This window comes from Tachypleus tridentatus, chromosome 5, assembly GCF_004210375.1.
Source record: "Tachypleus tridentatus isolate NWPU-2018 chromosome 5, ASM421037v1, whole genome shotgun sequence".
Lineage (NCBI taxonomy): Eukaryota > Metazoa > Arthropoda > Merostomata > Xiphosura > Limulidae > Tachypleus > Tachypleus tridentatus.
The window spans coordinates 26,627,240-26,641,206 of record NC_134829.1 but is presented as its reverse complement, the minus strand read 5'-3'; the positions used below and the strand labels follow the sequence as shown (position 1 = coordinate 26,641,206).

Genomic DNA, 13,967 nt, shown 5'->3' with positions numbered 1-13,967 from the left:
CAATAAGGAGTCTTCTAGTCTCTATCTGACTCAATAAGGAGTCTTCTAGTCCCTATCTGACTCAATAAGGAGTCTTCTAGTCCCTATCTGACTCAATAAGGAGTCTTCTAGTCCCTATCTGACTCAATAACTCCTCATGTGACTGAAAGCAAAAAGATCTGACGAAACATCATATAAAGTGATGTAAAGGTCCTGCTCTTAAGTATAACTTTTCGTGGTTGTAAATGTAAACTCTGATGTACCAATTTCCAGCTGTATTAAAAAAGTGCCATCAATGATGTCGTGAAAAGGGACTTTGGCCAATCTTCAATATCGACTCTATTGCTGAAGCACTGTAACATTTGGAATTGAAAGATAGATGCTGGAAGATAGAAGTAATAAAAAATAAACAAAGCTGCACTTGTAGCAGTTATTTTATCTTTATCTTATAATTTAAGTGATAAACTGATACCTAGATGATGAATAGACCAATTTTGTGTCTTTTAGAGTGTGCAATTTTGAGCAATTGTAAAGTAAAATAGAACTTTAAAAAGTATTATATATCTAATAGCACTACCGAAGACAATAACGTGGAAATAGTAGAACTGGTCATAGTATAACTTTAAAAGACAAGTATTTCGAAAAAAAATGTGTTTGTGTTTTGGTGTTGTGTGTGTTTTTCGAGACGAATCGAAACACTGATTTAAGGGTTGTAAATATCAAGTGTTACTGCTGGCTCACCAGAGGATATTTCGCAAAAAGACTAAATTTAAAACAAATCAAATGAATAGGAGCTTTATTAAACTTTCTAAATATCTATCACGGTGTTTGAAACAACAACAGTAATGAATTGCAGAATCAGTAGTAATTAAAACGTAAGAAATCGATTTATGTTTGAATATTTCAGTTTTAAGAACTTGATGAAAACGATTTAATCTAGAAGACTAACTGCGTAACTGAACTTTGTGATCTTTTCCTTTTAACAATCTTGTATTTAGTTATCTAGTTCGTCTCTAGGCTTAACCACAATTTTAAATGGAAAGGGACAACTAATCAGAGCTACAGGCTGTGGGTCTAAACGTGCAGATTCAGCGCCATCTGGAAGAGTGATCTTACACTGTTGGAGAAGACGAACGATGATAAGGAACAGATCAGCCATGGCCAGTTTTTCTCCCAAACACATTCTACGTCCTTGTCCAAACGGAACATAGCTGTTGATACGTTCATTTTTCAATTTGTTGTCTGTCAAGAAACGGTCTGGATTGAAAATATTGGGATCTTTCCAATAGGCAGGGTCCCTGTTTTGTGCCCACAAATTGAAGATAACCATTGTATCTTTGGGTATCTTTTGCCCATCTGTAAACAAAAATGTTCCCATAAAATATTTTACCAAAAATTATGTTTTCCTGTTACTGCAAAAAACAAAAGTAAATGAAATAATAAAAGAAAATGATGGTTTATTTATGTTTTATTGAATTAGTTATACCTGCTGCATACGAGGCTTGACACGCTACTGTATAGATCAATTGACACGTTACTGTATAGATCAATCTCACCTAGGGATAAATAATTTTTTCTCAGATTGCCCAGGCAGAAGAAAGGTCCACCTTTCAAAATCTTCTACCATAATTTTGTATGCATTCATTATTACATGTTTATGTAATATACATAACAAGAGTCATAGTTTTGTCATTAGATATACATCTATACACACGCATATGCAAGCATAAATAATAAATAATAAGAATTCAGATTTTCCTAAACATTTCTCATATATCACTTTACAAACGTTCATGTAGGTTCGTGTTTATGTAATAGTTGTGTAAATTATATACGTATTTTACAGATTTCTATAATTGTTCATTGATAGAATACATATGGAATAAAAACTATCAAACATTATAGTATACAAGGTCTAAAAAATGTTAATTATGTCATTGTTAAAACCCTTCGTGAAATTTCCCCAGTCGATGTTGTTGTTGTTTTTTAATTAAGCACAAAGCTACACAATGGGCTATCTGTGTTCTGCCCATCACGGGCATCGAAACCGGGTTTTTAGCGTTGTAAGTCCGCAGGCATACCGCTGAGCCACTGGGAGACTCCCCAGTCGAAAACGAAATAATCGTTAGTGAAAATTAAAAAAACATTACAAAAACACAGGTAGACGAGCCACAAAACCTTTATAAGAGTGTTACAGAAGAAAGCAATCTGTCACATACAGCAGATGGACTTTCATTTATAGATAAATCTGAAAACCCACAAACATCATAAAGGTATGTTTATGAGAATCACTGTGTAAATTAATGCATACATATATCAACATAAAGTTTTGTCTGTTACTAAGATTTAAGATAACCTTAATGTGTATATTTCTTATTACTTTTCAATTTGAATGATACCCAAGAACTACCGTATGTAATGGAAATACAACCATATGCTGGTATTAACCATCCTGGCCTGGAGACACTCATGGGAAGACGCATTGTTGGAATTGCACATTTCTTCACCGAAGTGAGGAGGTCACCGTATCATTCGTTCAATTGCCCTAAAAACATGCTACTTTACTTCACTGTGAGCTTCGTGAGAACTGAAAAGTATTTTAGTATTCAAATGTGTATGTGTTGAAAATGTGAGAATTCAAACGGACAATGCACCAAAAAAAGGACATTCAGATATCAATGTTTCTGCTGTAAAATATTGAGCCCTGCGAAAACAAAAGTGGTTCTCGAAATGTCTCATCTCGCGAGTTATTTATTTTAACAACAATGGCAAAATTTTATGGCCAAAGGAAAATGCACGAAGGTATAATTTTCCATAATAATATTCATAAAGTTTTACTGAATTAAAAAAATTACCAAAGATAAGAAAACTTCAATATATTGTGGCACCATCTATTGGCATGAAAAGATATCAACTGTTTTTGGCACAGATGTCATATGGTCACTCAAGATTATTATGTAATATGATATCATTCCTTATATAATCTATAACTAATTCGTATTTTACCGAATTCTGAAAGAGACTGTTGCAAGTGCGATAATAAATGTATTGAAAGTAAATATAATAATCATACATAAACAGAAAACCCGAACTCGATTGATATTTGAGCAAAATAGTTTCACATAACAGTGGAACATTATAACTACTGTGAAAGCCATGCTAACTTGGATTTTTCTAATAATGTAATATGACTGACGAGTTAATAATTACTAAAAAAACAGTTACAAAAATAAAAATCTCCTCTCAACTGGGATTTGAACTCGCCACTTTACTTAAGATAAAGCACTGATTCAATCAGAACGTCATTAACTCTTAGAGAGCTGAATATTACCGACAAAACGAGAGAATAGCTTTTATGTACATACACATATTTACATAAGATATTGCAAAGATATTGAAAGTGGTTTGGTAAAATTGGAATACCTATTTCAGTGTCCACTGTAGTTTTGTGATCAAGACCAAAAGGAGAAACTGTCCCGAAACGCAAGGATTCCATAATGAAAGCACTAGTGTACGGACACAGATGTTTGTCTTCCTGGACAGGAGCACGGTTACCTAAATAGGAAAGAAAGGTTTGTATGTGCTCTTGATTTTCTTTTAATTTTCACAATTTTAAATTTGTGTTCTTGTATAATTACATTAAACACTCCTTTTATAGTGAAATTAAACAGATATTAATACATTTTATTGTAAATACTAAATTTTTAATAAATTAAAAAACGAATCACCTGAAAATAAATGTCGAATTGCCACCTATTAGGCCTACGATACATGTGTCTCATACCACTCCTTGAACAGTTGCTACTACAGGTTCATTAGCATACAGCCTTAATGTTTGGAACTATGAGTACCAATAGTTTGGTTTATTTCGAATTTCACGCAAAACTACACAAGGGCTATCTGCGCTAGCCCTCCCTAATTTAGATGTGTAGGGCTAGGGGCAAGGCAGCTAATCACCCCCACCCACCAACGAATAGTGGGATTGACTGTAACATTATAACGCCCCCACGGCAGAAAGGGCGAGCATATTTAGTGTGATGGGGATTCGAACCTGCGACCCTCGGATTACGAGGCCACCTGGCCATGCCAGGCCAAGTACCAATAGACAGCTAATGCCTTAACAGTAAAATCAAAATATAATATCTGCTAAATTTTACTGAAGTTAACGTGGCTCTTTTGAATTCATCATTTAAATATTACTTGGCAGTCCACGATACATTTTAAGTAAAATAATTCATTAAAAACGTGACGATCGTAAGTTATGAAATATATAACATTTACTCAGTATTATTTTTTAGTTGTTAGAACTAAAATCAATCACGCTTATCCTTACAATTCTTGAAACACTTGTTACTAGTTGCTTCACGAGAAATAGATGATCTTAAATAAGATAATGTGTGTGTGTGTGTTTTCTCACAGCAAAGCCACATCGGGCTATCTGCTGAGCCCACCGATGGGAATCGAACCAATGATTTTAGCGTTATAAATCCGTAGATTTACCGCTGTAGTAGCGGGGTGCTAAGCAAGAAAAATTCCACAATACTGTATATCGTTTTATTGATATCTAGGATATACACAGTTCATTTACATACATTATAGTGATATCAATAGCAACAAATCAGTGATATAGTTAACTGCTATATCCACTTAATGTTTCTATACGAGTATCCTCACTATAAGCATTTAAATTATTTTTGATCAAACTTGATTTTTTTTTGGGGAGGGGCTTCCAAAGCTTCAAGATAGAAGAAAAGCAATATGTTTTGAGGTTTCTTATGAAACTGTATAAACACTGAATCTATTAACTTTTCACGTAAGATATTTGTGAGTATATAAAAAGGTCTTATATTTCTCATCCTGTTTACTAAGTGAATCCACAGTAAGCCTGAGAGTATATAAGCTAAAAATAGGGTTTCGGCATATGCAATTGGCAGAGCACAGATATCCATTAGGATAGTTTTGTGCTTAACAATAAACAGGCTCTACCTGATGAGTGGTAAAGTGTAGATGTTTATTAATAAAATTTGGAAATAACTTGCTTAACAGACAAGTACTGGTCAAAAAATCCAGGGCCATCATTTAGAGAGACCGACAGAAACAGCTGCTTTCAGCTTTCGAGAGGGCTAAAGATGGGAGTTTGGATACAGAGCAGATTAACAAACGTGTGTAAATTACATCACACATTAGTCACCCAGTGAACTGTTGGTCTGCGCAAGGTCCGCTTCTTTTGCGTTTCCAAATTTTTGTGAAATGACGCTCTTGAACAAACCTATTTAGAAACTGAATTGGCCCGGCATAGCCAGGTGGGTTAAGGCATTCAACACGTAATCCGAGGGTCGCAGGTTCGAATCCCCGTCGCACCAAACATGCTTGCTCTTTCAACCGTGGGAGCGTTATAATGTGACGGTCAATCCTATTATTCGTTGGTAAAAGCGTAGGCCAAGAGTTGGCTGTAGGTGGTGATGACTAACTGCCTTTCCTCTAGTCTTACACTGTTAAATCAGGGACGGCTAGTGAATATAGCCCTCGTGTAGCTTTGCGCAAAATTTAAAAACAAAAATAAACAATAAACTGAATTATTTTTATCAGAATAAAACTGTTCGTGTTATCTTACCTAAAGCACTCTCAATTTCTTCGTACATTTGTTTCTGGATATTCGGATAGTTGCCTAGTAACAGGATCATCCAACGCAACGTCAACTGAGAAGTGTCTGTTCCAGCTGAATATAAAACGAATAAAAGTATATAAAAAAAGTCTTCGTCCAATTGAAACTTCATTAACCCAAAAGTTCTTCTTTGGTGCTTGTTTTGAACTTATTTTAAGCAAAAAATTGGTAAAACCAATATACTATTATGTGTGATGATAAACATCTTTCCATAAATGTATGTTTATGTTTTATTATTACACAAAAATTGCACAGTAATTGCAAATATTCTTTGGATATCCCTAAAACACGCTAAACGGAGTATCATACTAACATTTTAACATATATGTTTTTGTTCATATATATATATATACATATATATTTGTCTCTTATAAAACCAATGCTACCTGTAGGTTGTTTATTGAGTATTTTTACACAAATTTTTCGTGTAATTTATTTCTTACAATAACAACAGTGCCACGAAAGACTACTATAATCAGCTATCTTGTTTACAGACACCTTTCTTATTTACGCATTGTCCAGGAACATCAGACTGTAGAGGGTAAGAGGGGGACCTGTCCCCCACAATAAGTAAAAAAAAACTGCGTCCAAACTTTATACATTAGCTGTAGGTTTCAATAGGAATCATCATTGTCTACTCTTACCTGCAAAAAGATCAGAGATGACTTGGATTAGGTTTCCATCCTTCAAGTATTCAGCACTACTTTTTCCTTCCTTCTCTGCTTCTTCTTTTGCAGCCAGAACAGCGTCTGTGAAATCTCGCACAGTGTCTGGTGGATCAGAACACAATATATGTATACTGAAGATCAGGAAATTGAACTATACAGAACTACTGTAGGTGTTCTTGAACAAAGCAACAGTGTACAATATTAGTATGTAATTCGTGTAAAAGATAAATGGTTCATCTCAAAATTTAACTATCACATGGTTGTCTCCAGCATCAAACAAAAGGTGAGCTGAAGGTTACGCGAGCGATAAAATAACCATCACAAAACGGTTATGAATTTATCCAAGTACACTGAACATACATCAATAAAGGGCTAAAAACTACTATTCAATTCAACTGTGTAATTTGATTTTTAAAAATGCAAATGGTACAGCTTTAAAAATTAACCTCTTGAAAGACCAGTAGAGTTTCAACTTAAATTCAGTAGCAGAAAAGGTTTACTTCACAATGTCTAAAGCGATATTATTCACGTGATAGAAACCCCTTCAATAGGAGTCTGTGAGGAGTATCTAACATTCGCGTATATTAAGCGAAACTGAGGTATTGTTTTTGTAATTTCTGATTTATCGTGTTTGTTTTATTAATTTTTTTGTAATACTAATAATTTGAACATATTGTAAAATGTTTGAAAAAGGGTTTTGATAACTGATTTGGTCAAAGAATAGCTTACATATTACAAGCTTATAATCATCGTATTTTCGCTCCTGAGCAATTAGAGAACACACCCATAATCATGACTTTCTGGCCCGTCCAGGCCCGGCATGGCCAAGCGTGTTAAGGCGTGCGACTCGTAATCTGAGGGTCGCGGGTTCGCATCCCCGTCGCGCCAAACATGCTTGCCCTTTCAGCTGTGGGGGCGTTATAATGTGACGGTCAATCCCACTATTCGTTGGTAAAAGAGTAGCCCAAGAGTTGGCGGTGGGTGGTGATGACTAGCTGCCTTTCCTCTAGTCTTACACTGCTAAATTAGGGACGGCTAGCACAGATAGCCCTCGAGTAGCTTTGTGCGAAATTCCGAAACAAACAAACAAAAAACAAAACAAACTGGCCCGTTCACTTGGCACGTGCTAGACCAGGGGTGGGCAACTTATTTTTCATAATTGCAACAGCTGTAGCTAATGAAAACAACGTTGGCCATACTGTTCAAAAAATTTGAAAGATGTTAGTTTAATCAAAATATTTGCATTTCAACTAACCTTTAATGTGAAAATTAATGGGGTTTTCATCAACAAATTTCGTGAAATTTGGCTTGATATCTTCGCTCAATGAGCATCTCAGCTCTGCCTCTAAATTCACGTCAGTAAGCCGAGATCTATATATAGACTTGAGAAAATCTAGCGTACAAAATGTTGACTTACACACTCATGTGGATTTAAACATGGCAAATAATTTTAAAATTGCTATTTTTAAATTTGGAAAACTCTCATTTATCAGAATAGTGAGCCACATCTCTCTGATAGAACATTTTTGTTTACTTTTATGTGCTCAACACTTTGCAGGGTAAACATCTCGTCTTCAAATCCACACTTATCCAGCGACAAATATGATGTAATTTTCTTAATGAGATTTCCTAAATCAAATTGAAGTGGGTCATGCAAAAATTCAAATATCAATTTCAATTTTTTAACTTCCGAGAAACGTGATTCAAATTTTTAAGATAGATTTTTGTTCCAGTTCACATAGGGATCATCTTTAGCGTCAGCGAAATTATAGTTTTTATTATTTTCTAGAAAACTATTCAACACTGCAAAATGTGTCAAATCATTCTTTTGTAATTGTTCTGCAAGGAGGTTTAGCTTTAATTAAAACTCATGAATATACTATGATTGCTCGTTTATTATTTTACTTCTTCCCTGAAACTTCGTATTCAAATTATTCAAGTGAACCATCATGTTGCACAGAAAGTACAAATCACACTGTCATGACAAAGTTTCAATTTCAGGAAAATTTTCAGTCTTACCTTTTTCAACAAGATACTCTTTTATTTGACAAAATAAAGAAGTAAATCGTTCCAAGACTTTTCCTCCACTTAACCATCTTACATTTGCAAAATCAGTAAGATCATCAAAAGTACAGTCACTGCTTTTCTTCGAAGACTCAACAAACTATCGATGGATGAGAGAGCTTGCACTTTTAATATAATTCACAATTTTTACAACGATGTCCATCAAAGTTTTCAATTTACCACTTTTAGACATCTGAGCACATAAATTTAACTGATGCAAAATTCAAAGGAAAGATGGCAGTGTGGACTTTACATTATTTTCAATTAAATGCTGCTTCAAAAGAAAAACAATCCTAATTTCGCTCCAGTCATGGCGGGAGCACCGTCTGTTGTGACAGAAACAAAGTTTTCAAAATCCAGATTGAATTTTTTTGACATTTCAAGAAATTTTTCAAAGATGTTTTTCCACATGCTCGATCTCGTAATCCACAAAGGCCAAGTATTTCTTCCCTCACTTGAAGATCTGAAGTTACATATCAAACCCAAAATATCAACTGTGCAGTGTCACTAACATCTGTTGACTCATCTAGTGCTAAAGAAAAATACAGTGTTTTAGTTGGTCAAGCAACTGATTTTTTTATGTCTTTCGTTAACTCTAGCATTCTGTGGACAATTGTTCTTCGACTTAACTGTAAATTATTTACCTTTTGAAGAATATCATCTTTTATTTTTGAATCATAATTCTCCAACAGGGTTTCAATGACCACAATCAATGTTTCTTTTACTAGTTCAGCATTAGCTAAAATCGAAGCTACTTTATATTTATCTAACGTAACTAGTTCCTTCGATTATAAAAATCGCTTTAGGCCTCCCTTTTGTTCATAAAGTTGTGCTTTCAGACAACTAATTTCATTCATACGATATTTGCTATCAACAGGAAATTTTACATCAAATTTGTTGTGAAAATTGTTAAAGTGTTGCTTAAGGTTGTATACTTTATTATTCCTAAAAACTTTGTTACACAAAAGACACACTGGCTTATTATTTGCTTTAATCACTACAAATTACAACTCCCAACTTTCATTAAATTCTTGTTTCACTTTTTTTTCCAGTCATGCACCATTTTCTTTTCGTCAGTAATGCCAAAATCAATTAAATTGTCTTTATTTTCTGTGTGTTCACCATCATCTGGATTCTTTCGTTTTCGAATTATCTATTTATCCACATTATGGGATTAAAAACAAAATATATTTAAACACTTGAAAGTTGGACAATAAAAATATGTTTGCAAGCGCATGCAAAACAATGCACACTTGATAACAAACATCTAAACCAAACTGACGTTACAAAATAGGTGGAGTCTGTGGCAGCAATGAAGCGCGCGACACTAGCAATGACGTGAGGCAGTGCAGTTGCTGATTAACAAATTTGCTATAAAAATAAATGATGGAAAAGTTGATTCCTAAACTCGAGCTGGCCACAATTATGCTATCCACTGGCCACATTAGCCATGGAGTTGCCCACCCTTATGCTAAACCTAAGATAAGCCACGCAAATCGTCTTTTTGAAGGTAAGCCTTAAAACAACTGGAGTGAAAGGCATTGCCTCTTATTTTTATCGCGAGAGTTGGAGGTATTGTAAGTGATAGAAGATGTTAATACAAATTGAAATTACGTGTTACAGCGTATTTCTGGAAGCTAAAATAATTACTAATTTGATGTATTTTAATACGTTTAATTGGGATTGGACACCTTTGGGTTTTATTACTAGAAGTATAGCCAATATAATTACGACATTAAACTTAATTCATCGTTAGACTTTTCGTTTTAGTAGCATGATAGAGTGTAAAATAGTTTGGTACTTACACATTAACGGGGGAGGGCATTAATTTGTTAATTTTTTTATCAGACTTAATATACATGTAATGTGACTTAAATTTAACGTATTTTTTTTTTAATTTTCTAGTTAAGCCACGTTTTATCTTCGCCCCAAAGATGATGATAAATTTGGGATCTATCTAAAAGTGAAAGAGATGCGGTTTTTTTTTTGTTTTGTTTTATGCAAGGCAAAGGAGGCCCAGCATGGGGCCGTTCGACTCGTAATCCGAGGGTCGCGGGTTCGAATCCCGGTCGCACCAGACATTCTCGCCATTTCAGCCGTGGAGGCGTTATAATGTGACGGTCAATTCCACTATTCCTAGAGTTGGCAGTGGGTGGTGATGACTAGCTGCCTTCCCTCTAGTCTTGCACTGCTAAATTAGAAACGGCTAGCACAGATAGCCCTCCTGTACCTTTGAGCGAAATTGAAAAGAAGCAAGGCAAAGGAATTCTCCTTGTTGAACATGTATGCAAAAAAATGGTCGCAAGATGAAGGTGTACTTTGGGGAAAGAATTCTATTGTGCTGTGAAAAGGAAACAACAAAACATAAATTAATCTAAATAAACCGTATACATTTAATATGGTATTAATATGTTTTAACTTTCTTATACATTCAAGTGGTTTTAATGGCCCCCTGATAATACGTAAGTACTAATAGTTTTCTATTTTATCAGATAATTAAGACTTCAAAATGTGTTTTAACTTAAACGTTTAAATGGCTGTTTTTATACTTATTTCAAATATGCTGAGAATTTAATATATTAGTAAATTATTTAAATTAGCATTTAATTGCATGTAACTAGGATTAGGAACATGGCATATCACTACATTATATATACATATCTTACCATCAGTACTGACGTTGGTAATGAATGGTATAACTAATAGGTATTGGTTAACACTGATAATGGGGAATTTTGGTGTTAAATTTACCTACAGTTTAATACTTTTATATTATACGCTTTGGCTTGTCGAGTGTAAAGTGACAATTGTTATAATTCAACTAATTTTAAGTGTATTGAAATTATTCGTAAGTTCTAAAACAACCCAAACCGATTGCATTGTTACATAAACATAATATAAAGATTAGTTATTTGTCACATTTTATTTAAACTTAAAGGTAACCCTAATCACTTCAGTGAAAAGATAAAGTAGTAATAACATAGTATATATAAATTTAATATTAAACTATACAGTATTTTCTTCAAGTCTTTATACTTAATTATAACCGCTAACAATTTGTAAGGTGAAATAGCTGCCAAGAGTGGACATTATGTGGTAACGTGGGACTGGCATGGACATTTCAGAAAGCTTGAAGTGAAGTATTTATATTCATTGTAGGTCGGAGGTAAAACTGAAGTCTGTCATACATTGGATTGAGTCCAAAAATAAGGAGAAGAGTAAACTTGGAAATGGCAAAAGGCTTAAAGAAGTTAAAATAATTTTACATGAAAAGAATACAGTGGTTACTCTTAATAATGGTAGTTAAAAATAATAATATAAAGGCTACTAAGTAAGATATTCCAGCCTTTAGCTTGTGTGCATAATGAACGTTAGTAGGAAAGATATATAAGGAGCAGGTAGTGATAGAAGTGAAAAAACGGTGAGTTTTATTGTTATAAATGATTCTTTAGTGCAGTACATGAATAGGACATTGTGGCTAGTAAGGAGGAAGTAATGAGATTGTGCTATTCGGGGGCACGAATGAATGATATAACTGAGAAAGCAAGTGTTATAGCAAAGTGCTAGTAATGATGCAATCTTTGTAGTGTGGATAGAGACAAAAGATGTAAGTAAGAAAAGATCAGAGGAGCTGATTGTTACTTACAACTTCCAGGATATTAACAAAGGCATTCAGAGAAAAGGGCTGTAATGATTTACTTCTGCCAGAGATGCAGCCTAAACTTTAAGTGTGAGGATGAAGTTATAAGTCACGAGGCTTAAGTTAATATGTAAGGAGGAGCAGATTTGCTGGTTTTATGAGTTTAGCGAGAAAAGGGAACTTTTTAAAACAGGTGATTTATATTTGAGTAGGATAAGGGTTAGCTTGTTTACAAGGGTTTTTAATTAAACTGTAACATCAACTTTAAACTAGGCTAGAATAATGAAGGAAAAATAAGATGTAAAAAATTAGAATGTATGAGCAAAATTCAAAATAGTTTTAAATAAAAGCTAAAGTGTTATTTTAATGTTAAGAGTATAACAAATGAAATGGAGAACTTTAGAGCATTAGTTGGAATATATGAATTTGAAGTATTGCAAATAACTGAAACTTTTTGAATGATGATAGATTTTATGACAGGAATTTAATAAGAGTTGTATGTTGTTTATTTTGGATTTGGTGCTAGGTTAAAGGAAAGGAATAGCTCTATGTAATGTGAGTTGTATCCTGTTCAAGGTGAAGATATTAAAGCTTATATCAATGAGTTGAATCCTTATGGGTTTCTGTTGATGGTTATGAGGTTTAGAAGGCTTTTAGTTGAAACTTGTTAGAGACTGTCAGATGAGCTTCTTGCAATTGATGAAAAACTCAACAATGAGATAAACAATTAAACTAAACAATGATGTTAAAACTATGTGAAATTTTAATTTCAGGAATATAGGTTGAGAAGCATTTGTTGAATTATGAAGAAGGAAGTTTCATAAACTTCTTTAGGATAGTTTTCTTTACCAACTGGTTAAGGAACCTGCTGTGATCAGTGTTATTTTAGACTTAATTGTTAACTTTTATTACAGAAATGGTTGAGAGTGGAGATTGAAGAATATGTGGAAGGAACTGATTGTGTTTGATGTTTTACTGCATATAGACATCCAAAATAATGAGGTTTTGATTCCAAAGTCCAAAAAAGCACATTCTGAAATGAAAGGATGCAAAGAATTAACTATTGTAAATTGAGTAACTAAATAAATCTAGATACTGTTCTGATGTGGTAAATTTCTAAAAAGAGATTTTTTAAGTATTTGTGTTAATCATGTTCCTTATGGGAGGTAGCTGCAAGTTAAAAAAGAGAGTATGTTTATAAGTAAAATTAAATACTAATCTCTCAAACTAACCTATATAACACTTTATGTACAGTTAGTATTTTTATGGTTTTCAACACCCTACTTGATTTATATGAGCCCTTGTGCTCCAGAAATTTGTCTTTTAAAATAGTATGGTATTTATCTGTGGCTTTCTTGATTTTCCATTCTTTATGGATGGTGAAAATCCTCAGGAATGGAATGAGATCCCCTGGAATACCACTACTGAACTCTGCCAAGAATAATTCACTTGGTTTTTTCAAGTTTAGGAACTCCTGGTCACTTTCTTCATATCTACAACAATTACAAGAAAAGGCACAAACCTTACTTACTGTTCCTATTTCTAAACTGTTAGAATAGATGGATGACCATCAGTCAGTGATGCCTGCCACCACCTTTTGAGTTGTTCTTGTCTAACTGAATTGTGGAATTTGATCATCACTTGTGTAGTGTGCCTACAGTTACAAAATGAGCATGTTTTTGCAGCATTAGCTTGCAATCCATGAATTCTTGGATGAAGACTTGTAAAAGTCTATCCCCTTTCAAATGATGAAAAATAGATATTAAAGCTTTATGTAATAAGTGGTTAGGGTCTGGGTGCAATATTCTAATTTTAGAGTGCCATGGAGGGGTATGAAAAAGATACAAAAAAAGAGAGAGATTGCAGGATTTGACATGTCATATGTAACCCCTTTGAAGTGATTTAAAGTGTGCAGGTTTCAATACCCTGAAACTTCAATTATAGCATAAAA

General features: G+C 33.8%; 1 protein-coding gene across 1 annotated transcript in view; it reads right to left on the bottom strand.

The window, feature by feature from the left end:
• Nucleotides 1-758: 758 nt before the first annotated feature.
• The window catches only part of LOC143250780 (cytochrome P450 1A1-like), a 32,866-nt gene continuing 19,657 nt past the window's right edge, over nucleotides 759-13,967 (bottom strand). Inside the window, exons 6-10 of the mRNA XM_076501760.1 lie at nucleotides 13,301-13,509; nucleotides 6,289-6,414; nucleotides 5,594-5,698; nucleotides 3,403-3,534; nucleotides 759-1,335 (exon numbers count right to left, since the gene is read on the bottom strand). Of these exons, the coding sequence (XP_076357875.1) occupies nucleotides 974-1,335; nucleotides 3,403-3,534; nucleotides 5,594-5,698; nucleotides 6,289-6,414; nucleotides 13,301-13,509 (934 nt within the window). The 3' untranslated portion in view covers nucleotides 759-973. The remainder of the gene's footprint in view (nucleotides 1,336-3,402; nucleotides 3,535-5,593; nucleotides 5,699-6,288; nucleotides 6,415-13,300; nucleotides 13,510-13,967) is intronic.